Consider the following 25962-nt stretch of genomic DNA (forward strand, 5'->3'; position numbering starts at 1 on the left):
CACGTGCCTAATTAGATCACATCAATATGACAATTCATTGCATTCCCAAGATGTATACAAATGTCACATAGAGCTTTCATCAGCATAGATGATAACCTCTGCATAGATAATAGATAATTTAGCAATTACTTCTTTGACGTGTCATTAAATCCTTACAAACCCTGAGGAGGATACAGAGTGTTGGGGCTTGTTTTGTGGCAGACGTCTCATATTCTTCACAGCTTCATTGTTGATGTTTTAAAGACCTGCTTGTTCCCTTTGACGCACAAAAATTGCAACAGTTTTGAAGCTAAGCATGTGGAGTATGCAGCACCTGAGCCAACAGAAACCTAAACTGGTAATTAACGCAATGAGCTCAAAATTCTCCTGCAATGGGGTAATCAGTTGATTAACGCAGGAAGGATTATGGATGGATGATAAATGTGTTTTTCACAATGTGTCAGATGGGCTCCAGTCGACACTTGTTTGCCCCCAGGGTATCCCTGTCTTTGTGTTTTTTTACTCTGTGTAAACAACATCGTGATCACATTTTACAAGAAGAAATGGGAAGATTTCCTTCATGATAGTATGATAAGCATACGTATCCTTTCCAACAATGTTCCTCAAGCTTTGCTGAGCCAAGGCACGGAACGTCAACAAAAAAGTATATACATTTAAATGATGGATACGCAGAGTTAATGGAAGAGTATTTAATTGTTCCGCTTGTCACTGTGCATCACTGGCTAAGATAGAACAAAGAACATATAGATTATAATGTGTGCCATGGCACAGTGGTTGGGAATTACTCAATTACATGATGAAGTTAGTAACTAGAGGAAATACAGTTCAGATGAAGTGTTATATGTACATTATGTCCTTGTTTACAGGATGTAGGGTAACTAGACAATGTGAAAAATAATGGGAATATCCTTCACTGGAGAAAATGCACTTTGACCAAAAACTGTAATATACATGGTATTATATGTAGTATATCATTTACACAATGAAAGAGTAGGATATGTCTTTACAAGAGGAAACATCTATTTTTCCATCTTTACAAGAGGAAATCTCCTTTTTTAAATTAGTTTGGTCAATTATTTTTGGAACAATGCTCCTTGCCAATACTGTAAATGTTCTGTTGAACAGGCTATTCGTTTTCATTTTAACTATCCCCCATGATAAGGAATATGCATTTGTGGTATGAGCAGCACGAGTGATTAGGTCTCTGTGGAAATTGTCACTGCCAATGCTAGATTATTTTTGCAAATATACATGGTTTGTACTGAAGTAAATATTGGATTTTCGGACCAAATAAGTGCAATTTGATAATTCCCCACTGCACAACTAAAGCTCTCTCACGACACACTAATGTGCTGCGGCATAGTGGTTGCGGAATCACTGCCCTACAATGTGGCAATCTCATATCTCCAAACTGATACCAAACTCAATCCTCTGAGAAGACAGCGGTCGCCGAGAGCAGACCGTTGTTTGTCTGATACTAACTCCAGATTAGTGCAAAAGGAATGGAGTAGCCTGCCCAGGGGCGTCGAACAGGGAGAAAACTGCAACAGTGACCAACGCAAGCACGTTGGCTGTGGAAAGCCATCCCGCAGTAGTGGGGACCAGCATGTGGAGGAGGCGCCAGGTTGTGGCTGTCTATGGCTTTTCAACAGGCTAGTATGTGATAACACTTCATTCATCCAGTCCACTGAACAACACCAAACAAGAGTCAAATAGTGACAGCACAAGAAGCTGTTTGGCATAGGCAGTGAACATTTGGCACATTTTAACATGCTCATGCAACAAATGTGTGCTCCTTTCAAACTGGGCATAACTTGAAAAGGAAATAGCCAGGCTTTGCAGATACACAATTTATTGGCAACACTTCTCACATCTGTAAGATGAAATACAGTGAAATGATTAAATGGTGTGTTAGGCATACTCTTTTTGATAAAATAGTTCTTTTTAGCCGTTAGATTAGTCAGTATGCCTTTAAAAAAGATTTGATATATGATAGTCATACTGTATGATCAATACAAGATACAGTAGTACCCCACACACATGATTTGCAAAATTTACGATATGCACGTTTTACACAATACAATAATACTAAATGCATACCCTTTACGAGATGAAATTCCTTTATAAGATTCAGTTGGATGATATACCGTATTTTCGCGACCATAAGGCGCACCGTATGAAAAGGCGCAGTCTCAGTTACGGGGTCTATTTCTGTATTTAACACATACATAAGGCGCACCGTATTATTGGGCGCAGGCATGGTAAAACATACGCTAGCTTAAAACATACGGTAGCATGCATGCACGCTAAAACAATGTTTTAAAAAGGCAGCGGGAGCAAAACTGAGTTCGGTTGTACTTTATTGAAGTATTTAACAATGTACTCACGTTATTTTTTGATCAATCCACATCCACAAATCCATCAAAGTTCTCATCTTCTGTATCCGAAATGAACAGCTGGGCAAGTTCTCCATCAAACACGCCAGGTTCCCTCAGTCTCGTTGTCGTGCGGCTCCTCAGAAATGATGCCGGCTTTTTTACGAAAGCTCGGACAACAGTGCAAGCAGACACGTTAGCCCAAGCATCCATAATCCTTTCACAAATTGTGGCGTAACTCGCCCGGCGCTGCCTCCTAGTCTGAGTAAAGCTGTGTTCACCATCTGTCATCAATCGTTCCCACGCCGCTCGCAACTTCACTTTGAACGCCGTGTTTACACCGATGTTCAGCGGTGTTGGGTTGGGCTTCATTAATCCATTGCTCGAGTTGGTCTTCCAACTCGGGCCAACTCGCCTTGTTTCCGCAGAAACTCAGCTTCGTCTTCTTGACTTGGCGAAGCTCGTTTTCCTGCTTCCTCCACTTGCGAACCATGGATTCGTTGATCTTGAATTCTCTCACGGCTGCTCGATTCCTCCGCGTAACTGATAGCTTGCAGTTTAAACTGCGCTTCGTAAATGTGTCTCTTCGTAGGTGCGATTTTCGGGGGTCCTTAGCCAAACCGATGTTGTTTTGCACAATGCACATACCAGCGCTATATACCTAATGGGGGCGTGCCTTTAGCGTCCTCTTTCACGCGCTTTCATCAGTCACGTCCACCTTTCCTCTATATAAGCAGCGTGTCGGCAGGAAATGCTCCCCGTCAGTCAAGCGGAGCGCTCATCAAGGTCACACACCAACATTTACAGATTTTGGAACTCAGTGCACACATAAGGCGCGCGGCATTATAAGGCGCCCCGTCCATTTTGGAGAACATTTAAGACTTTGAAGTGCGCCTTATGGTCGTGAAAATACGGTACATAATTTTTACAAGATGACATATTATGAATATATTTTACATGGTAAAGGAGTACCATGTGCATATCCTTTACAAGATGAAACTGGTCCATATGCCTGTACTTTACAACATGAAATAGAGTCACATGTATATCCTGCATAATATGAAATAGTGTGATATGCTTTACAAGTTGAAGCAGGAAAATATAGGTATGCTTTACTAGATGACATAGTACAGTATGCATATCCATGTGAAAAACATAGAACATAAGCAGAAAACAGACATGGGAGGAAAAGAAAGCCCAATACCCCCAAAGGATCAAACTGTTCTAGTGGATGACTTTGTTGTGTCAGTGAATATTCACATCTGGCTCCTATATAGGCCTGAAACAATACAAAACAGTCTCTTCACCCCTCTACACTGTGACGTTATGCCAATCTACTGTTTCATAAAGCTCTACAGGAGATGGGGGGTGGGGGCTCATATTTCCTCTTGATATCTGTTCTTGCTGCTTTTTGTAACTCTGACCTTTGAAATGTGAATCGCTAAAGCAAGGGTGTACAGTCTGTTGGGACACTTAACAGATTTCTTCTACAAAAAAATGACTCAGACCATCAGTGCACACGTACGGGTGTTCAAACAATAGTCCTATTGTGATGATGCAGAAAGACAAACTCTGACATGCACAGACATGGCAGCCGCATTTTTGTACATAGCACAGTGGGGGAAATGCATTTTTGTTTAGGGAGCTCCAGGTTAAATCTGACTTGCTTTTGTCCACATTTAGTCATGAAAGTCACAAAATCACCTTGAATCGTGGACGACGCTTATGTAGAGAATAGTCTATCTGATAAATGCTTTCATGCCATAGTTACATATTAAAATGATGCTAGTGGACTAAATTTAAACATTTTGACACATTAGTAGTTACGCTGGCACAAGCTAATAGGATCCAGCACACAAGCTGTATAAAAAAAAAATCCAATTACATATTAAATCCAAAATATATATATTTATTTTTTAATAAGGCTTTGCTAACAGTTCCAATGTTTATTTCAATATAAGGGGGGGGGGGGGGGGGGGGGGTTAATATCACTTCTGGCACTGAGGAGACTTTAAAGTGGACCTCGATACACCACCATAATGGATATGGATTAGCATTATTATCATTATGTTATTGAAGCGTACCCTTTCATTTTTAATTTAAGAGCTTTCACAGAACATTTATTCATGTATTTATTTAACATTTATTTATACAATTAAGAAAAAAAAACAGTAGTATTATGTATTTTTGCTAACACGGTCAACACAGTCAATAATACAGCTATGAACAAAGGAGGGGAAGGGAAGCTACAGTGGTATAAAAAATCTACACACCCCTGTCTAAATGGGAGGTTTTGCGATATACAAAAATGAGACCAATATAAAACATTTGTCTACTTTTTTTCCACTATTAGTTAACCTATAACTAGTACAACTCCATTGAAAAAAATACACAAATAAACAACTCAGATAACGTGTTTGCACAAGCGCACATCCCTGCTTATTAAATGGCTGTGTCCACAATTAAGCAATCACATTTAAAGTCATGTTAGATGGGAGTCACAATACAACTCCCACCAGTTCAAGTGCCTCTGATTAACCCCAAATAAATATCAGCTGTTCTACTAGGCTTTTTCTGGCAGTTTTGTAGTCACATCTTACAACGCAGGCCATGGTCCACATGGTTCTGCAGCATCAAAGGGGTTTCATTGTTCAAAGATATTTATTCTATCTATTAACTAGAATACTAGATACTCGCCATATAAGAGCTTCAACTTGTGACTCCAATAATGTGTTCTGACGCAAAGGTGATGTGAGTAATGTTTGTGTGTGTAGCCAGACTGGCCTGCATTCACTTGTAACTGGCCTCAGCTTCAACCCAAGTGGCAAATGGTCTTGAGTGGCATTCAAAACATCTGCGCAGCCAGACGTCTAGTGGCAGGGCCCCAGAGAGCAGCCTGCACCAGCCCTCGTTTGAACTACACATCCAAATAGACTGCACTTATTGGAATGGCATGTAGCTGCTATTCAGAAGGGGGATCCTCTGCCATGCTTTGATGTCCACCACAGTGTCCAAAGCAGCCAAAGTGTTCTTCGCTGCTCTCTGTTTTCCATTTGGAGGGAGATCTTTCAATTGTGGCAAATGATTTCTGAAGTGAAGCTCACAAAGGAGAGATTTACATGGTTCAGACAGCTCCGCTGCGTCTGGCCCAAATAAGACTGCAACAGAAGATTGCTGCAGGCTTCGAGGGAAAATCGAGTGTCTTGCAGCTTGCCAAGTCGTGAGCCCACCTTTGGTTCAATTGTTTAGCAACAAATGTTCTCTATGAACTGACAAATGATTGTCACTTAAGGTTAATTTGTGAATGGTAGCATCTCATGGTGACTGTTGGGTGAAACAATTAACACAATAGACAACTATAAGGTCTGACAATTGAACTTGGCAAAGAGTGAACCTGCAGCCAGCACTTGATGACTTACACATGTAAGCATGGTATCAGGGGCAGTTTCTCATTGATTGATTTCTAATGGGCGGCACGGTGGACGATTGGTTAGCACATCTTCCTCACAGTTCTGAAGACCCGATTCAAATCCGCCCTCCTTTCTGTAGAGTTTGTATGTTCTCTCCGTGCCTGCATGGGTTTTCTCTGGGCGCTCCGCTTTCCTCCCACATCCCAAAAACATGCATGCAAGGTTGATTGAAGACTTTAAATTGCCCTTAGGTGTGAATGTGTGCGCGAATGGTTGTTTGTTTATATGTGCCCTGCGATTGGCTGGCGACCCGTTCAGGGTGTACCCCGCCTCTCGCCCGAAGGTAGCTGGGATAGGCTCCAGCATGCCCGTCACCCTAGTGAGGATAAAGCGGTACAGGAAATGGACGGATGGCTGGATCTAACCAATTTCAGTCAAACTTCTTATAGGGTAGCGGCATGGGACAAGGAAGAACCCCTTACATTTTGCTGCATATACATTTTGTTTAATTTCTCAGTGAAGAACACATGGAACTTAAAATGCTGTCAAATGCGTATACATAAGGTTTTTATAAAAGTGTACAACTTTGCTGATTCAAATTGTTCCGGCTGTGTCATTGCAATACAGCTATTGTTGTGCCCCGTGAGTCTCTATTTAATTTGCTGGGGTTATTTCTAGGTCTGTGTTATCATGCATATCATGATTACAGTACTTGCTGTGTAAAATATGTAAATACAGAGACCCACTTATAATGTACCACGTTTTTTTAAATATATATTCTCATTTACATTCCTTGTAACATGTTGGAACATCTCCTCTTGTTCCCAATCTGAATGTAAATGATCTGACTTCAAAGATGTCCAATTCTATTAGATTTGTCCACCTTCCACGCAAGTGTCACGTGTGCCTGAGCAGAGCCACGGTGCACAATTGGACACAGGGGTCCGTCCTTTGAAGAGGACAATAAAAAAAAGTCTCTGAAAGGCTAATCACATTACTCACCATTTGTCTTGCTGAAGTGAAGTGTCACGGCGTCCTCAGACGCAGGCCTCGTAAGCCCTGTGCTGTGTGAGCGTTTAGACCTCCTGTGAGGAACCTCCGGGTGTCTTTTCGGGAGATGTCATTATGCCAGAGTAGTGGATAGTGTGAAAAATTCATTTGCACAGGGAGAAGCCTGCAATAAATAAATATAGGAATTAGACAGAAACATTTTACTTTTTAAGTAAAGAAAAAGAAAACTCTATGTGGGAAATCAAGCTTAATAACTTCAATGCCAATACATGTATCATTATTATAATTAGTAGTAGCAATACTATCAGTACTATTGCATCTCAATCCATCCATTTTCTGTCACGCTTGTCCTCAATAGGGTGAGCTGGAGCCAATCGCAGCTGACTGGGTGAGAGGCGGGGCACACCGTGGACTGTGAGCCAGCCGGTCGTGGTGCACCCATAGACAAACAACCATTCACACTCCCGTTCACACCTACCAGCAATTTAAAGTCTTCAGTGAACCGAACATTTGCAGGTTACTGGAATGTTGGAGGAAGCCGCAAGTAAAGGGAGAACACAGGAAGGCACGAACTGAGATTTAAACCCAGAACCTCAGAACTGTGAGGCAGACGTGAAACCCACTACACTTGTATTTACCTCCCACAGGTGTCATCTTTTTCATTTTGGGGGGGGAATAATGCATCCCAATGCCTTGTCCGATTAAGTGGAACAGCCTACAGTCACAAAACAAACCATTTTGCCAAAAATTGCCAAAAATCCACTTGAAAAAAGGCCAAAAACTGACCAAGGCTAATGCAAGGCAATGCAGACCCTTATGGACAACATGAATCCAGAAACCATGTGACTTGGATTTAACCAATGAAAGAGCAGTGCGATGACTTCAGTGTGTCCAGCCTTTGTTTTCTCTAAAAAGTGATAAAAGGCTTGCTGTGGCGCCATCTTGTGACATCTTAGTACCAAGGAACTATGTTGAAGTAAGTTGAGGCGCTTCATGCCGTCATTTTCCAGCATCTATCGGTGACTATAAACCGTTTAAGGGGTGGGGGGTGTTCAATTACTCAATTTTTGCTACTTTGCTACTTTTGCGGCTAGGCTCGGTCCCTATCCTTCGCATATCGCCGGAGTTCGTGTTAGTCATTTAACATGTTTAATATTGTGGTTGTAGCGGTGCACAATTGCGCTGTATCATACAGAATCGGTTAAAAAAAAAAATCATTTTGTCATTCCAACCTTGGATCTGGAAAGAAAGCCCACAGAAGTATATAAGTATGGCGCGTTTGCTTTTTACAGACAGTGGTCACAAACTACAAATCACAAGACTAGTGATTAAATATACAATAAAAGTGCACTGTCAGGCGGCACATGGCTACCCCACAATTATTGTGCAGGAAGAAGCTGGAAAGCCTGCACAAGAACAAGAAGAGGAGCAAGAAGAAGAATAGTAAGAAACGGAAACGTCATTGGTGATGTTTTTTTGGAGGGGGGGGGGGGCAAAATGGGAGATGAAAGAGTTAACAGGGGGAAGGCGCCCACTGGGACGTGATGGAGGAGGAGGGTGGGGTGGAGGGTATAAAAGTCACTCAAGAGCCCTCGAGTCAAACGTGCCATGCTTAGTTTGCTGTGAGCCTCTTCTTCCCCGCAGCAGAGCACCTCCTCCTTCCTCACTTATTATGGAGGAGCTTTTCAAGCGAGCGGAACGCGCGAGAGGTCGAAGGCATCTTTAGAAACTTGTTTGGTTCATATTGCGTGGCCGAGCCGTCACTTGGCGCACGATGCGGACAAAAGCGGAAAGCTTTCTGAAGTGTGAATTAAGGAGTTGATGCTGCAGCAGGCGATACGAACTGGATCCGAACCAGCAGACCCGCACGTGTCTTTCTCTCAAAGTTCTTTATTTAGGGAAAAGCCCTCGAGATCTGCAATTAGCACCTTCTCCCCGAAGTGGACTTTGGACTTTTGGGGGATCGCGTCGATCCGTTTCCCCTCACATTTAGCATTTCTGACCCCCGAAGTGGCTCCGAGGTGCTGTTGCGGCTCCTCTTCCCCGGCGGATCCGGAGATCGGAGCCTCTGCACCGGGCGGAGGCGGAGCCGCGGCGACCTCTGAGGCTCCAAAGGGCGGCCGCGTCAGGAGGATGGTGCGATTGGCTGCAGAGCTCTTGCTGCTCCTGGGACTTCTCCTCCTCACCTTGCACATCACCGTGCTCCGGAGCAGCCCGCTGCCGCCGGCCAACGTCAGCCGCAGCCTGGATCCGAGCGAGGTGAGTCCGGTGATGGGCAGGGGGGCGGGGGCGTCTGAACAGATGGGTGCGATCAAATATACGAGTCTGCTGACACATGCGCGGAAGCGAGGCTGTCCCGAGGGTGTCCCCCAGGGATGGCAGTCAGTCAGTGAGCACGCGGGGTCAGGGGTCGCCTCCTCCAACCCCAAGGCGGACACACCCCCTGTTGTTGTCCTGGGGGGGTCAAATGCTCTGTCATCATGCACACATCAATGTCATTTTGAGTGATGAGATAGACGGGTAAGAGTCGGACAACTCAAATGCGCTTTTGTCTTTCATCCTGCTGCAGATCCAAAAACAAATCCAACTTTAAATCTGGAGCTGTAACACGTCATGTTGCATTTGACGATGTGTTTCACATGTATTTAAATCTTTAAAAACATAAAAATAAAAAAAGCTATATTAATTAGAATACCCCACGTGGAAATGTAACTCTACTGCAGTATACAGTATTTGTGTTGCACACCACACAGTGAACCACATCACACACATGCAGGGAAGCAAGGAAAGATGTCAGAGTGAGAGGGGCACGCAAAGAGTGCTGCACCTCTTGATCCAGGGTTGTTGGGGTTGGTGCCTTGCTCAGTGGCGCCTCGGCAGTGGTCAGGCAGTACACGTGTGTGAGTGTGTGTATCCATTTTCTTCTCATCGAGAGTTGAATTCAGTTAATGGCAGAGTAAGTGATCGCACCGCATTAACTGAGAATACGGTGCAGGTGTTTAACATTAACTCTCGGGTTTTAATTGAATTGAATTCATTTATTAGATAGAATTTTGGCTATGGTTTAGAGGTTTCGATTGTGCACCACTACAAACTACAATAAAAAAAACAAAACATTGTTGAATTAATACCCCTCAGACCATATGCTGTACTTGGTACGGCTCTTGTATTCGATTGTATTAGATAGAACATGTGTACCTATTATTCTGTCTGCCAAACACAATCTAGAAAATTGGTCAAATCCACTTGTTCATATTTAGGAACATTTTCTTGACTATAAATGATAAGTTTCTGGCTCAAACTATCTCATCATAAAACATTTATTAATTTTGCAGACAATGTTCCATGTAACATTTCAGCATTCCGACCCTCAACAGCACAGACAGCTTTTCAATATATAGTACTGTACTTTCTATGTTTTCATCAGGTGGCATACAGTACTGTTGTGTTCACCATCATATGGTTATTTTTGTACCTTCTCCTACACTTTTCACTATGGAAAAAAAATAAAAATAAAATGCCGACTCCACAAATGATCCTGCACTGCAGAAACAACACTTTAGTGATTTATGATTAGACATTGGTAACTTTTTGTTTGTTCTCTAACATAACGACATGACCCCACCAAATTTCACAAGGGGAACATTTGTCAACATGTCACCTCTTAAGAGATACTCTAATAGTTTAACTGCTTATTTTAACAGCAGTAGAAAAGCACACAGACTCCAGTAGAACCCCCAGTCCTGACCCAGAGGTTAAGACAGGTCTGGGATCAACAGGCATTTTAGCGAGTGTTTAGCATCCTCCAGCTGCTTGTTGATGTATATTTAGCCTGCAACCAACCAAATATTTTCTTCACATCCCAATGATGAATGGGTAGTCATAACCAAAGGAATGGTAACCCCCCACCAATAAATGCTTAATTAGCATTGTGGGGAACGAATGAAAAGAATGTTTCCTTTAACTTAAGGATATAGTGGAACTTTGCTTTACGGTTAGTATCATCACAGCAAGTCTATGTTCTGCTGAATGTGAAGACATACAAAGCTGAGGAAATATTTCAAGAATGTGTGGAATATTTGACACACAGCCAACTGTTTGATTGGGCAGGCAGGGTGAGGACAAGGGGGAGTACCCCTCACCCTGCAAAAAAATAAATAATTATAGAACACAAACTACTAAAATCCTTGCATGTATTTTGCTGTTTGTTTGTCCACACCGACATCCAGATTATGAGTTGTGGTAAAAATATTTTTAAAAAAGTATATATACGATATCTATTTTGGGGGGGGGGGGGGGGGGGGCACATACATCCCCCATTGGACGGACATGCTCCAGTGGTTTACTACACAGGGCAGTGATGATGTAATCTTTGAGTGAGGCTTGTCACAGCCCAGGAGGTGCATTGTCATTCCAAGGCGTCAGATTTAAAATGGCTTTTACAGAAACACTATTGACAGAATGTGGCTGCCTGCACCTGTAACGTTGCAGTGTAAAACTGACGCAATATCACACATAAACACAGTGTTGTGCAAAAGTCATAGGCCACCATTAGATTTGTTAGTTTCATTTTATTATGACCACATATAATGATTTCTCAGTTTCTTTATTTGGGTTACACCAAAGGAGTAGCGGACCTACATTGGGTGAAAAAGTTTAAAAAAAATAGTCGTACAGTTGTAATGTTACAAGAATAAAGTTGTAATTTTGTGATTGTTATTCCCACACTAACCTAAACATACAATGTGGTTGTGTCCAATGTCCAGGGTCAAATTGACCCAGGAACATCGCTGCTGTTTCTGAGGAACAAACATAACAGGGTGGTTAAAGACCCTCTTTTATCAACGATCTGTTGCATCTCAAAACATCTCCCGAATCTCAAGGCTCTTACAAGTCTTGGTGAAATCTCACGCTCTCCCAAAAAAGAACAGGTACCATGGCCGCCGCGCCAGAGCTGCATGTCTCGAAGAAGAAGTGTTTGGTGACATTTTGCATTCATTAAAAAAGATGGCAATTTGTAGAGGACTCAAACGATTTGCAAAATATGCTGTGCTGCTATGAAGTTCATCGATGCAGTGGCAAGGCCCCACGGCCCTCGGCTACAGCACAGAGTGTATCATGATCTGCATTTCTGTTGGAGCTCAATGTATCATATTGCATCGGGAGTTGCTTTATACTTATCTTAAATACTGTATTGATGAGTATCGAATCGGCCTCAGCGATGGCAATCAGTGAGACCTCCCTTTACAGCTCTATGGAAAAGCAGTAACCTATTGTACTGCTGTTACTTCGAAATGTAAATGAACCGTAATTAATGGCAAGGCCAAAATCAGTGTTAAAAATCCTACTGTCGAAAAGTTTATTTAAACAACAAAATTAGTGGTGTACAGACCTGTACATACAGTATATACAAATGTTTTTCAAATAAAAATTAGAGTTGCAATAAGTTATTAACGGCTGGTTTCCATTCTTAGGAAGTATTTTATTCTTTTTTATACATATGTTTAATTATTTGATTTTTTTAGTTATTTTATTTCTTGATTAGTAATGGATACCCGAATAGACAAAGAATGACTCGTTTGACAGGGCAAGATCATTTTGTTTTCCACCTACGTGAGTGCAGTGTTGAGAAGCATCTGGCACAATGTGCAACTGCCTTCATTTCCTGCCAGCCTCCCGGGGGAATGGACCCCCGAGTTGTTCCCAATTGAAAATGGAGTCATGCCCCTTTAAGCAGCCGTCACAAAGTGAAAAAAGGGGAAGCGGGAAAAGAACAGGAGTGAGAGTTAAGGGGGTGTGCAGGGAGAGCGGCTTGTGTGTGCATGTGTTCATTCATGGCTTTTGAGAGTAGGGGCTGACACCCTGGGGGGCCCAGATGAGCTAAGGGACTGTGTGTCACTTTTGATCTCCAAATTAAAGCGCACAGCTTGTTGAGGAGAATTGCACAGGACTGATGGCAAGTGGAGCGCAACCTGAGTTTAATTTTTATTTATTTATTTTTTTTACCATTTTTAATATGCTTCTGACTCTGGACTATATTTTAGACAAATGAGGAAACAGCATGTTTTCCCCCTCAATTTCCACTGAGGTTCATATGGAAAAGACAGGTGCTCATTTTGACAATATCAGGAAGTGATAGAGGTTACACGACTGCGATGTAATTCCTTTCTCATGACTAATTCTCTCATATTTTCCAACTACGGGTTTTTTGGTATTCATTTTGCTCAAATACACACTCTGGCTGTAATTTGAGCACAAGACAATGTGGTTGGCCCTTCACATTGTTAATATAGATATTTACACAATGTATGTATGTTTATATTTTAATATCTTTAAGTGTTAAAAGCTACTTCAGTTCATTTAGTTTACAACTTATAAGTTCTTTACATAGCGGCACGGTGGGCGACTGGTTAGGGCGTCTGCCTCACAGTTCTGAGAACCGGGGTTCAATCCCCGCCTGTGTGGAGTTTGCATATTCTCCCTGTGCCTCCCACATCCCAAAACCATACATGCAAGGTTAATTGAAGACTCTAAATTGCCCATAGGTGTGAATGTGAATGCGAATGGTTGTTTGTTTCTATGTGCCCTGCGATTGGCTGGGAACCAGTTCAGGGTGTACCCCGCCTCCTGCCCGATGATAGCTGGGATAGGCTCCAGCACTCCCGCGACCCTTGTGAGGATAAGCGGCTCTGAAAATGGATGGATGGATGATACCTTTTAAGTTAATTCCTTTTAAAAATGGTAGTCTCTGATGTTTTGCGAATGTTTATTCTTTGAAGAGATATCTCCATCTCCACGTTTGTTTTTTCCCCCCCTCTCAATCATCTCATGATGCTGACCACCTCTGCTAATACTGCCTACATCCTCATTTAATATTAACTCATTCACTGTCATCCCTCCCAGTTAACATGGATATTTGACTTCTAAAGCCGTCAATGGCAGTGAATGTGTTAATACATTTTGTATATTTTTATTTGTTTTCTGAAAAAAACTGGAAACAATTACTTATTTTAGGAAGGTCGATATATATATATATCGCCACACACACAAACACACGCAGAGATCTCGTTTGATGTGCACCCTGCGTTCTAGATGCACAAAAATGATGAGGGAAGCAAAAAGCTTTGTGAATGTGCGTCTTCTGACGTTGCTTACGATACATATGTGTGCAAGGTTCGAATTAAGCGGTCTTGCATCACAGTTTCCAAGTCAAAATTTGCATTTTGCGCCTCAAAAACCACATTGAAAAGCAAAACTGCAAATCAGGTTTACCGCAGAGGCGGTCGCGAAGACAGAAGACAGTATTGGTGTCTATGACACTACGCGCTTACGTCACCGATGCCTGGTGACGTTTTTGACGGAGATGCACCAAGACAGCGGTTGCAAAATGCGATGCCGAATTGAGAAGAGAGAGAGAAAAAGACAAATGCCAAAAGTGTGGACACATTTCATAGTGAAATGCAAGGCGAGCACCCAGTCTTTGGAACACAGACCTTTCTCTCCGCCAAGTACGATGCCGCGTCACAGGGACCCGAGAGATGAAGGTGAAGTGCAAATCGGTGAGGCTACTTTACTAACATAATGTTAGTGTCTCGTTTATTTGGGAGTATTGTCGAATGTGTGCCTTTTTTTTTTTTTTTACCGTGACAAGGACAGTACAAGTATAATGCAACCATAACAGTACATACGCTGTGCTTTTTGCTCAGTGTATTCTCTGAGTGACATATGGCCAATCTGATGATCTGTAAGTGGCAAAGCTTTGAGTCAAGTAGGTGAAAAATGTGGCAAATGTGGCCAGAGAGGACTAAGAGTAAAATGGATCATCATCATGTACCCAAACAGAGGAGGGTTTAGGTGAAGGGAGATGAAGGAAATATTTCTCTCTCTCAAGGTTTCTTCATTTTAGTTTGAACAAACTTAACACTTCCACAATTTGTAGGAGTACAAAGAATATTTGTTTTATTCCTAGTCAGCTGGTCGAAGCTCAAAAATGCACAGCCATGAACCTAATGTATTAATATGTCACAAAATGCCAAAATGCTAGCTGTTCAAGTGCAGATGCACAAATGTTGTTAAGTGGGAAGTTCCCCCTTGGAGCTCTTAATAAAAGTGCATATAATACGTGAAACGCCATTCATTATGCTCTAATATCATATCAGTGCGATAAAAAAAAACATCAATGCTATCATTTATCCTGAAAGTTTTTGTGAAAATATATTGTTCTAAAAAAATTTGCTATCGTGGCAGGCCGAAACACATATATTAATAGAGAGAAAGAGCAATGGATAACACAAAATATTGTACAAACAGTATAAAAGTTTAAAGAGTAACAACTGTAATAAAAATCTGCAATATAGGAAAAATGTGAAGCAAGAACCGCGATGTAGCGGAGGATTACTGTATCTGTATTCAGGGACACATTGCTCCAGGGCTGGGACTCATTGTTTCCATCACACTTGCATCCCGGGATTCACATATTCTCAAGTGTAAAATTATCTGTGTATATATATCAACCACTATAAAACATTGTCATATTTGCTACCCTCATCATCTTTTTAATATTGAAGTGTTAATAACACATTTAAATGTTTCCCATAGAAAGTATTGTAGCCACACATAGCACAACTTCAATGAACTTGGAATTGGCCAAGCAAATATTGATTACATACGTACATATTTTTATATAAATATTATTTATTGCAGCGGCATGGTTGCAGACTGGTTAGCACATCTGCTTCTGAGGACCGGGGTTCAAATCCCAGCCCCGCCTGTGTGGAGTTTGCATGTTCTCCCCGTGCCTGCGTGGGTTTTCTCCGGGCACTCCGGTTTCCTCCCACATCCCCCAAAAAAACATGAGCGGTAGGTTGATTGAAGACTCTAAATTGCCCGTAGGTGTGAATGTGAGTGCGAATGGTTGTTTGTTTATATGTGCCCTGCAATTGGCTGGCGACTAGTTAAGGGTGTACCGCGCCTCTCGCCCGAAGACAGCTGGCATAGGCTCCAGCACGCCTGTGACTTTAGTGAGGATAAGCGGTACAGAAACTGGATGGATGGATTATTTATTGCATGAAATATAGATATAATGTAACCTAAATGTTTCTAGCCAGATAGACTCTTATAGATGGCCTAAATATTGGTTTTACTTAAAATCTTTACAACTTGCATCACAACTGGCAGTCTGTGCAAAAATCCCAGTTTACTGTCTGCAAAATCGTTCACATGAGCCATGCATAAATCAAACTGACAATTATGTATTACTCGTGCACTCACTGTAGTTGTCTCGCCATGCTGCACTATTTGCATATACTGGCCACTCATGCCAGAGTAGCATCTGCTCCATTTGCACACTGATTGAGGAGTATCTGTAACATTTGCACAACCAACATTGTCCCAGATTATCGCACTACTCGTCACTTTAAACCGCATACACTCCTTGAAGTCTCAGCGCCCTTTGCACAATGGTCATTGCACCGGACTATTGCAATATTAGTCATTCGAACTGCTCTAAGTGCTAGAGGACTCTGCATTTTTTTGCACAATTGTCAAAAAATAAATAAATAAATGTACCGGCATTACCAGATAACTAGCAACCCTTTACTGCTCAGTGACTGTTTTTTTTTTTTTGTCAATGTCTTTCTGTCGCCAAAGTGTTCTCTGTCAATTGACTGTCTGTTGTCGTACTAGAGCGGCTCCAACTACCGGAGACAAATTCCTTGTGTGTTTTGGACATACTAGGAAAATAAAGATGATTCTGATTCTGAAATGGTATTATTGTATTAAAGCTAAACAGTGAAACAAAACGACAATTGCAATTGGAAGTAGGGGAATACTTTAAAGTTTGACATGATATCATCTAAAGTGGAGCTGGGATTAGATCATCTGTATGCCACGTGTAACACAGCATATGACAACATAAAATTCTTCTGGATCAGCATTCACCCCGCAAACACTCTTGCTTGGTATCATGATGCAATTGTTTTGTATTATTTTGAAAAAATAGCAGCAGTTGTGATTGACGCACAGTCTGCTCATGTTTGAAGAAAATGGTTTTTTATCAGTGGAGTAGAATGTTTGATTCTAAAAGGTTGGAAAAGATTCATTTCAAACAAATAATTATTTAAGGGTCTATTCACATTAATTTCTACTGAAATTGTCTTTTCTGGTGTTTCACAATCTTTTATTAACAGTGTATTTAAGTATTCATATGATTTACAAAAGGTGAGAAAGGTTAATCCTCTTTAATGTAATACAGTAGGGATGGAAATGGTAATTAAGTCACTTCAAGCCCTAAAGGTCCATCTGGATCTAATTTCAACACATTTGGAATCTAACTGACTGTATTAATTTCTTTGACAAGAGTGTGGCCACCAGAAGTACGGAAAGACTGGTTGTAATTATATAAAAGAGCTCTTGTGGTTTTTGTCACAAAAAGTTCAAGTATTTTAACATAAAGTACATATACAGTGCACATACTACTGGACAGATGAGTTAAAAGACAAAGGCATTGTAACCACAAAAGGTCAGTCAATATCATTACCTCTACTATTTTTGGAATCGTGTCTGTCTACTTGAGAAACACCATTTTATCATCATCCTGTCAAAGGGGTTTTAACTCCACAGTTTAAAAAAAAAAAAAAAAAAAAAAAAAAAAAAAAAAAAAATGTAATTGAAAAAAAAACTACCACTCATTCATTCATCTGCCGTACTGCTTATCCTCACTAGGGTCATGGGTGTGCTGGAGCCTATCCCAGCTGACTCTGGGCGAGAGGCAGGGTACACCCTGAACTGGTTGCCAGCCAATCGCAGGGCACATATAAACAAACAACCATTCGCACTCACATTCACACCTACGGGCAATTTAGAGTCTTCAATTAACCTACCTTGCATGTTTTTGGGGTGTGGGAGGAAACCGGAGTGCCCAGAGAAAACCCACGCAGGCGCGGGGAGAACATGCAAACTCGGCACAGGTGAGGCCGGATTTGAACCCGGGTCCTCAGAACTGTGAGGCAGATGTGCTAACCAGTCGCCCACTGTGCCGGCATTGAAAAAACAACACTGGGAAATCTTCATATATAATATATATATAATCACTACTTTTATCTGCCTTTCTTTGTACAGTAAGATAGGCTCAATGGATTTAAACTTTTCCCATATTCCCTTTGCAATAGATTTAAAGTTACATGTCGATTTATATTCCTTCCATTCATGCTGTGCAGCCCCATTTGGAGTACCTTTACCGGCCCAGAGTGCACCTTGGTGGGACACAAACAGCTCCACTGGAGGCAATTATGGTGACCACAATGCGGAACTGACACTGTACAGCACTGCTACCATGTTCTCAGGCCTCAAGCGCAACCACACAAACAGTGGGGTGGAAGAAATGGAGCATAAACAAAGATAACACAGCAGAATGAGTGTTTTTTTCTTGTCTGTATTTTCTACCACCTTATGATCGACTATGTAAGGCTGTCTGGCCAATTTAACAAGTGATTGTTGAGGAGATTCAAGTTCTTGCTGTCTTTTTTGAGTTGATTTCACAACCCAAACGATCACAGCACCAACCCACCCCCCACCCCCCGCCTCGACAGAGGAACCAAATGCTCCTTTGGCTCCAAGAAAACCCAAGTAATGATTTTGCAATGTTTGCTTTGGGTTGTCTGTGCATACACTGCAATGGAAAACCAGCAGTTTCACACAAGTTGGTCTTTCAGCCAGCATGAGAGCGTCCTCTATATGTTTTTATTGCATTTTGCTATGTTAAAATATCAACGTTCTCTATCGGTTAAAGCAGGACAACCATTCAGTCCAACAGACACTGAAAGCAGTTGTTAGAGAGATGATTTAGGCAGATTATGTTTTGGCTAAAGCAGACTACAGTTTCTGACTCTGCTATTTGGAGCTCATACAATGGAGAGAGATTTATGACAGAGGTAATGTCCACATGAATGTCTCGTCAACACAGGAGATCATCCAAATATAGTTGGATGTGCAGACACGAAGTCACATACTCTGAGGTTGTTTTTCCTCATTCACACCTGACATTTAATGGATAGTAAAAATGTCTTGTATCAGGGCTTCTCAAACCAACAATAAAATATTTTCCTCTCTTCCCTTTAGCAGAACATCATCCACGCAAAAAGCAGCTCATTAGGTCATCTGGCTCCCGAAGGCTCCTGGCGGGCTGGAGCAGAGCGTCGCTTTGCCCACCGTTCCGCCGCCCTTCCGTGGGCACAAGGCACTGGCAGTAACGTCCACAAAGATGGCCCTGGATCTTTCCTCCTGGATCTGCAGAATTTCCCTGACCTCTCCAAAGCAGATATCAATGGGCAGAATCCAAACATACAGGTGATCATGTGTAACTGTGCACCTGCTCTGCTCTGCTGCTTTCAAGTTTTACCGACCCGTAAGACATGGCTGCTCAAGCATTCAGGACAGGAAGAGCGAACAGGAAGATGAGAATAGTCTGGTGCACATCACTAACCCCCCTTTCTTCCATGCACTCCTCTGGCTCCCCCTCTATCCAACTTCCTGGGCTGTAGTGAATCTTAGGGTAGACTTTGAGGTCTCCTGTCCATCATAATGACAACTGAAGGGCAGACACTGGCCAGCAAAGCCCCACTGTTCACCCTCATGAAGTAATACAGCTGGAAACCTATGTAAATTTGTGGCGAGCCCTCATCCACAAGTTCCTCTGGGTGCAGATGGCCGAGTAACCACCGCTACGTTTAAACCACTCTCCTGTTTTAATCTAGCAAGGCGGTCCCTTCATTTCTGAGAGCATCACCGCTAAATCAGAGGACGAACAAAGTGTATTAACATCTCAAGATGTGGGAAGAGAGAGGAGCCACCAATTGATCAAGGGCGTGAGGCTGTGGGAGAAGAGGGGGAGGAGGCGGGGGTCTTTGATCCTGGGATTCATCTGGCTTTCATGGTCTGGAGGAGGCTGAGGAGCCCTTTGAACTTTGTGTTTAGGTGGAGAGAGCCAGTGAGGTGGGAGGGTGGCTGAGGGGCAGGGGTGCTGGTCCCAGCTCATCTGGGAGGCACATGTGTTTGGACAGAGAGGGGGAGTGAGGATTCAGGGTGGGGGGACAAGTCTATCAGGAGGTGTCACCTCTTTGCACCAAGTTGGCCTGTTTGGTCGAGGAGAAGAACCTTTAATAACATTTGCCTCAGGAGAAACTCAATTTTCTCATAGGATAGCTCAGGAAGCGGGAGCGACCAGTACCAATGTTCATCCTCCATGTAATCGGGCCTTTATTCTTGAACCAGAAACTTTCTGATCCCCAAGTCAAATTCTTACAGATTGAGTGAGCCTCTGTCACACTCAATAAAACAATTGTCAGCACGACTGTCTGGAATATCAACTTTTTAACTTTCTTCTTTTTATGGAAGGTGACAATTGAGGTTGTGGATGGATTGGACGCGCACGAGCCAGAAAAAGGCCACCGCAAGGAGAATAAACCCAACTGGGCTTCTCCCAACTGGAGAAACTGGTGGCCTCGCACTTCCTCCACCACTAATCAAGGGCAGGAGCAAGATCGCTCCTTCGGAAGCAACAATGAGGACAGCAACTTCCTGAGGCCGCCGGTGGACTGGGACCAGAGAGGAGGCACAGGAGACAGAGGCAAACCCCAAATGGAATATGGTGAGAAGGACAATATCTGCGACAAAGAATATTTACAGTAGAATTCATTGTCTCGCATGTCCACATTTGGCCACAGTTCGATGTAAGATCTATAATTTACAGATTTGCTGATTCAGGCTGTCACTATAACAAGTGCTGCTATCCCCAGACAGACTTTTGGCAGCTCTTACTTGAAGCCTTTTAACACACTTTTATGAGACAGATTCCTCTATGGTGTCGAGCTCACTGGGTAGCACAATTTAAATGCCTTACAACATCAAAATTCAGCAGCAGGAATGGGGCCAAAAGCACTGTTGGTCCGGCTCACCGCTCTAATGACACTCTCCAAGAGTAACTCCGCCCATAAATCAGCTGTGGAAGAATTTAAACTCACTGTCATACAGTATGTGTGCTGTCCGAGTTGTAGCATGCTCTAACCAATGCGGGAGACAGGAATGTGGCTGCTGTGGAAAATGACACTTTGTCCACTCACACTTTGACTAAAACGGTTAGGCATGCGACTATCGTGTTTTTCTGTCTAAACCATATACATATCTAATGTTTCTAGCTCATCACTGTGGTCACCTCTCATTTATCTTTCATTTTGTGCTACACTAACAGCCAGGGAACTGTCCAATCTCCAGATCTCTCCGGGATTTAAACCCAAGAATCATAATTGTGAAGTCCGTGAGAATCAATTTTGGTGAATTGCGACACACAAACTGTCAAACAATTTGGCTAGATATATAGAGAAAAAATAAATAAATCCACGAAGTGACAAGAGTACCAAAGTTTACAATGTTTCAAGGTACTGATAGGTTAACGTGTCTGGTGAAACTCATCACATTGTCTTTCTAGCAGTCTGTTTTGTATATAAACAGTATTTGGCATTGCAATATTTGCACATTTTTATTGCTTAAATCTGAATTCAAGCTTTGCTTCTGTTAGTTTTAAATCTAATGTAAATTGAACCTGTTAAAGGGCCTGAATTAATAGTCCTTGCTACTGTATTATATAAAAATTGATTGAAAGTGAGTGGGCTGCACATGAGGGCATGTCCTGTGCATCTGTTTTGGTGCCTTGCTTGAGGGCCACTCAACAGTGTTCTGAAATGAACTGACACCCCTAAAGCAACAAGTTTCTGGTTCTAAATTCAGGTGTTATTACATTGGTATTCAAATGCAGTCTTGGGTCTCACATGCATTTGGTTCTAATATAAAGGGGGGGAAAAGGAGCATTGGGTGTCTATCTGTTCATAATGAGCGACAGATGGCAAGGGGTGGGGGTTGGGAGATGTAGTGTATGAAACGATTTGGACCTTGGCCAGAAATACTTCCATCCCAACATGCCCACATTAATTCTCCTCATTGATGGAGTACTGCTTTTCAGACAAGGATGTCAGTGAGATCTGTTTGCATGCGGTTGTGCAGATGGGCTCAGGCAGTCGAAGAGCTGAGTGTAACTGTTTCCATGTATGCTCATTACCGCCATGCGCTCACCGATAATTGGACTTGAAGAGGATTTCTTGCCAATTCACTTCCCATTTTCAATCGGATGAATCACGGATAGAACAACTAAATGGTGTCCAGAGTGTGCTTCTACTTGGAAACACCATGCTAAATGTCTGAAATCATTGGTGGAATTTGCTAAATCCATGCCTGATACTCCACTCATTGACTGAACGAACACACACACACGCGCCCACACACTTCTCATTGCCTTGGCATTATTTGTTTAACAACTCTCTGTTAGTTGGTAAAATCCATTTGTACAGACAAAAGCTCATCTGGTAACTGCGTTACGGGGAAAAGTAAAAGAAAATGTTGAGCCCACACCCCACTTCCCCTCTCATGTGGTCTCCTACTTATTATTAGTGAGGCATGCTAATAGAGTATGTTCAGCATGTGGCCTACATCAGTGTTCTCGTCTCTTTCTCTCTGATTCAGACTACATGGATGGAGAGGGGGACTGGAGTAACTGGTCACTCTGCAGCGTCACCTGTGGAAATGGCAGCCAGAAGAGAACCAGATCTTGTGGTTATGCCTGTACCGCCACTGAGTCCAGAACCTGTGATACGCCAAACTGTCCAGGTAAATGCAGCACTTGATGTTGGACCATCAGACTGACTTCATAATTGTACACTCCCTGGTAATTTCATTAGGTGCAGCTACTATACTTTCTAATGGGATCAATACAAGAGCTTAAATAATGTTTAAAAAGTATCTGGCTTTACATTTTAATTGACCTCCAACCCAAAAAACTATTTACAATATAATATTGTGATTATAGTTTGCATTGGGGAATAACTCCACTGCATCATAGAGAGAACCGTTTCTCATAGTTTGGTCACTGTTATCTACATTACATGAGAAGGGCATTATAACTGCAACACCTCAAAATTTGGGGCAGTCAAATTCTATATCCCAACAAACTACAGCCAAAAGAATAAAAAGACAAATTAAAAGGCACTCAGAAGAGTGTAGACATGCTCCCAGGCTAATCAACCCCAATTTAGTAAAAAATACACTTTAATAGAAAACCCACCTCCTCCATCTATCTGAATTTGGACAGACTTGGCTTCTTCATGTTTGATTCCTATCAATTCCTATAGCAAATTGTTTGGGCAACTATGTGGGCCTGAATTAATTTCTTCCTATGCTCACTGTTTCTAAGTAATGACATTTATTATATAAATTCAGTTTCTCATGATTCACTACATTATGTAAGACTCATACATTAAGGAAGGGAAACACAAATATTATGTTGTGTTATGTAATTTTATGGTTTCTTCTTGGCCTAATCTCACTAGCCTCCAAAAAATAAGTAGCCGAATGACAACTAATTTCTCAAAACTGAGCACAGAATGTAAAAAAAAAAAAATGAAGGCATTTTTATACAGCTCTTGTATTGGCTCACTTTGCTTAGTACCTGATGCAGGGGCGAGTACAGTCAGTACATTGTTGAAGGCCAGTAGATAATCTGTTCCAATCTTCACTCAGGTATTGAAGATGCCTTTAAGACAGCAGCAACTGAAGTGAGCCTGCTCGCCGGAACAGATCATTTCAATGCCACTGAGCTCTTTGGTGTTGGTATGTTTCTCACTACACTTGTCGTACTGCTCACCATCCCTCATTTAAATGTTCCCACACTGTCAAAGGCACTTCGTCTATCTGCTGTGGCGGTCCCGCACTGTAACATTGTCTGTATTTATTGATTTTATCTTTCAATACTGGAACAAGATGTACAATTTTCGTGTCTCCATATCTTCTAGACACAGACAGCTGTGAGCGATGGATGAATTGCAAGAGCGACTTCTTGAAGAAATACATGACTAAGGTGGTCAGTGACCTTCCCAGCTGCCCTTGTTCATACCCAACGGAGGTGGCGTATAGCACTGCTAATGTGCACGACGCTCCTACACGCAGAAATTTTCGCTGGAAAGATGCCAGCGGCCCAAAGGAGAAACTGGAGATCTACAAGCCCACAGCCCGTTACTGCATTCGCTCCATGCTGACGCTGGAGTCCACCACACTGGCTGCACAGCACTGTTGCTACGACGACAGCATGAAGCTCATCACACGGGGCAAAGGGGCCGGGACACCCAATCTCATCAGTACAGAGTTCTCGGCCGACCTGCACTACAAAGTGGACATCTTGCCCTGGATCATATGCAAGGGAGACTGGAGTCGCTATAACCAGGCCAGGCCACCAAACAATAGACAAAAGTGTCACAACAACCCCCAGGAAGAGGATTATTACAAGCAGTTTGAAGAAGCAAGGGAGTTCTAGCCCTGAATTTAGACAAACTGCAAAATGGTGATGGAAACATTTTGGATTCTTTTCACACAAAACGTTGAGGCTCCGAGGAATAAGACTTGCTGGTCCTCTGAAGCAAGAGGACCTACAAGGCATGAAAACATTCTTTGGACACCAGTCAACTTTTTTCTCCATCAGGGAATGAATGATGTGGCATCTTAACATCGCTTTAAAATATACTTCTGAAAAAGTCAAGATTCTTTCAGTGTCAATTCCATGCATAAATAAAGGGAGTTTCTATTTTTAAAAGGGAAAAATAATATCTAGAAATGTAAACTATTTGCAAGTTTGTCTCTTGTATGTGTGGTACATATCTGTGGTTATAGAATATGGGGATCCTTCAGGACTGTTCGGTGATTTTGGTAAAAGACTTCCCATTTTGTCATTGGCAATATCCCGGTTCTCATTTATGTAAGCTTGTGAATATGTTTATTCAGCATGCAGATTGCCACTATAATTTGTGACTGTGTCCACTGTCTCTCTGAGGAACGCCTCCATTGTAAAAAGTATGCATTGTCTTTGTAAAGTATTTATTTTAGAAGTCGATATTTCGCATTTGGTCATCTGTGAACTGTCTTCAGTTGCAATATTATAAAAAAATAATAATTTCCAGATTTTAAATCTATCAATAAAACTATTAAATGCTATGCCTGTTGTTCCTTTTAGTTATTGGCTGTGCAGCACCAGCTCTGCAAAAGTGGAGAATGTTAACATGTAGCATGTTAACTGAGGAAGTGGGTGAATAGACATACTGAGTCTTTCTACTCTCAGAAATTAACACAAGCTTTCATTTTGCAATGAAAAGGTTGTATCGTCCCGACTTTGCCAATAGGATCAAACCATTGCATGAGGCTTTCATCTGTTTGATCCACGGCGCCACAGTGGTCGCTCCTTTTGATGGGATTTCTTTCAAGGCTGACTACTGAAAGAGCTTCTTGAATTATATGTCTTTGGAGTATCGTCACATTCCAGTTTAATTTTTGCCGAATGCACACACACACGCACACAGTGTAGCCTGTCTATAGTGGGGACCTCTGACCAGCTGCAGCCATTGTCACACAGAAGAAGCCATTCATGGTGTGCTCATTCCTCTAGTTAACTGTACGCCACAGCTGGCCAAGTGCACGGCTCATGTTTACAATGCAGCAGGCTTGCTTACTTGCTTTTCTACTCCTCCAAAACTCTTCAATGTGCCCCACTTGACCACAAATATTTATCGGCAATGCACCTTCTCTAACTATAATTACGGTAAACTGCAAATCTCTAAAGCTTCAAACGACTGTATCATCAGACCCAAAGCCTGTATTCTTTTTATGTGTCCTGTCCACCTCGATTACAGCATCGTTTGAAGCTAAAATTACAGTACACAGCCTGGATTGTTATCTATAGCAGGCCATCTGCTGCAGAGGCCAGTAAGAGCTAACGTGATTGTCTTTATTTAGAAATATAAAACCTGGCCACAATATTAGATACACGTGTATAATCCAATTTACAAACTGTTTAATTTTTATAATAATGAATACTGATTAACATTGTGAGAGTGACAATAAAGTTTGAATTCTTAACGCTTTTAATTAGCAGTGGGATAGAACTGAACTGCACTCATACTGAGAGGTGTATTTTAATGTTTTGGTTACTACAATTGAACAACGTTGAAGGAGCAGTTCTCAACACAGCAAAGTACAACCACAATAATAAACATTGTTAAATCAATACCTCTCCGACA

At 42.0% G+C, this 25962-nt stretch overlaps 2 protein-coding genes across 10 annotated transcripts in view; one reads left to right on the forward strand and one right to left on the reverse strand.

The window, feature by feature from the left end:
- Positions 1 to 346: 346 nt before the first annotated feature.
- Positions 347 to 25962, reverse strand: part of tasp1 (taspase, threonine aspartase, 1) — a 68516-nt gene continuing 42900 nt past the window's right edge. For 2 of the 8 annotated variants that reach the window (XM_061790559.1, XM_061790560.1), the window contains exon 15: positions 395 to 6959. In XM_061790559.1, coding sequence (XP_061646543.1) covers positions 6909 to 6959 — 51 coding nt within the window. In that variant the 3' untranslated portion in view covers positions 395 to 6908. Of the gene's footprint in view, positions 6960 to 25962 lie in introns of all 8 variants that reach the window. The other 6 variants (XM_061790566.1, XM_061790564.1, XM_061790561.1 and 3 more) reach the window with 6 other exon arrangements.
- On the forward strand, positions 8375 to 24883 carry ism1 (isthmin 1). 2 transcript variants are annotated; one of them, XM_061790145.1, is made up of 6 exons: positions 8375 to 9055; positions 18914 to 19141; positions 20189 to 20441; positions 22367 to 22510; positions 23420 to 23509; positions 23692 to 24883. In XM_061790145.1, the coding sequence occupies exons 1-6, from the start codon at positions 8618 to 8620 to the stop codon at positions 24207 to 24209; spliced, it is 1671 nt and encodes a 556-aa protein (XP_061646129.1). In that variant the 5' UTR covers positions 8375 to 8617; the 3' UTR covers positions 24210 to 24883. The 2 variants fall into 2 exon arrangements, with proteins under 2 accessions (XP_061646129.1, XP_061646130.1); XM_061790146.1 differs by having other exon boundaries at positions 18917 to 19141.

Source organism: Phyllopteryx taeniolatus, chromosome 11 (assembly GCF_024500385.1).
Source record: "Phyllopteryx taeniolatus isolate TA_2022b chromosome 11, UOR_Ptae_1.2, whole genome shotgun sequence".
In the NCBI taxonomy this organism is placed as follows: Eukaryota; Metazoa; Chordata; class Actinopteri; order Syngnathiformes; family Syngnathidae; genus Phyllopteryx; species Phyllopteryx taeniolatus.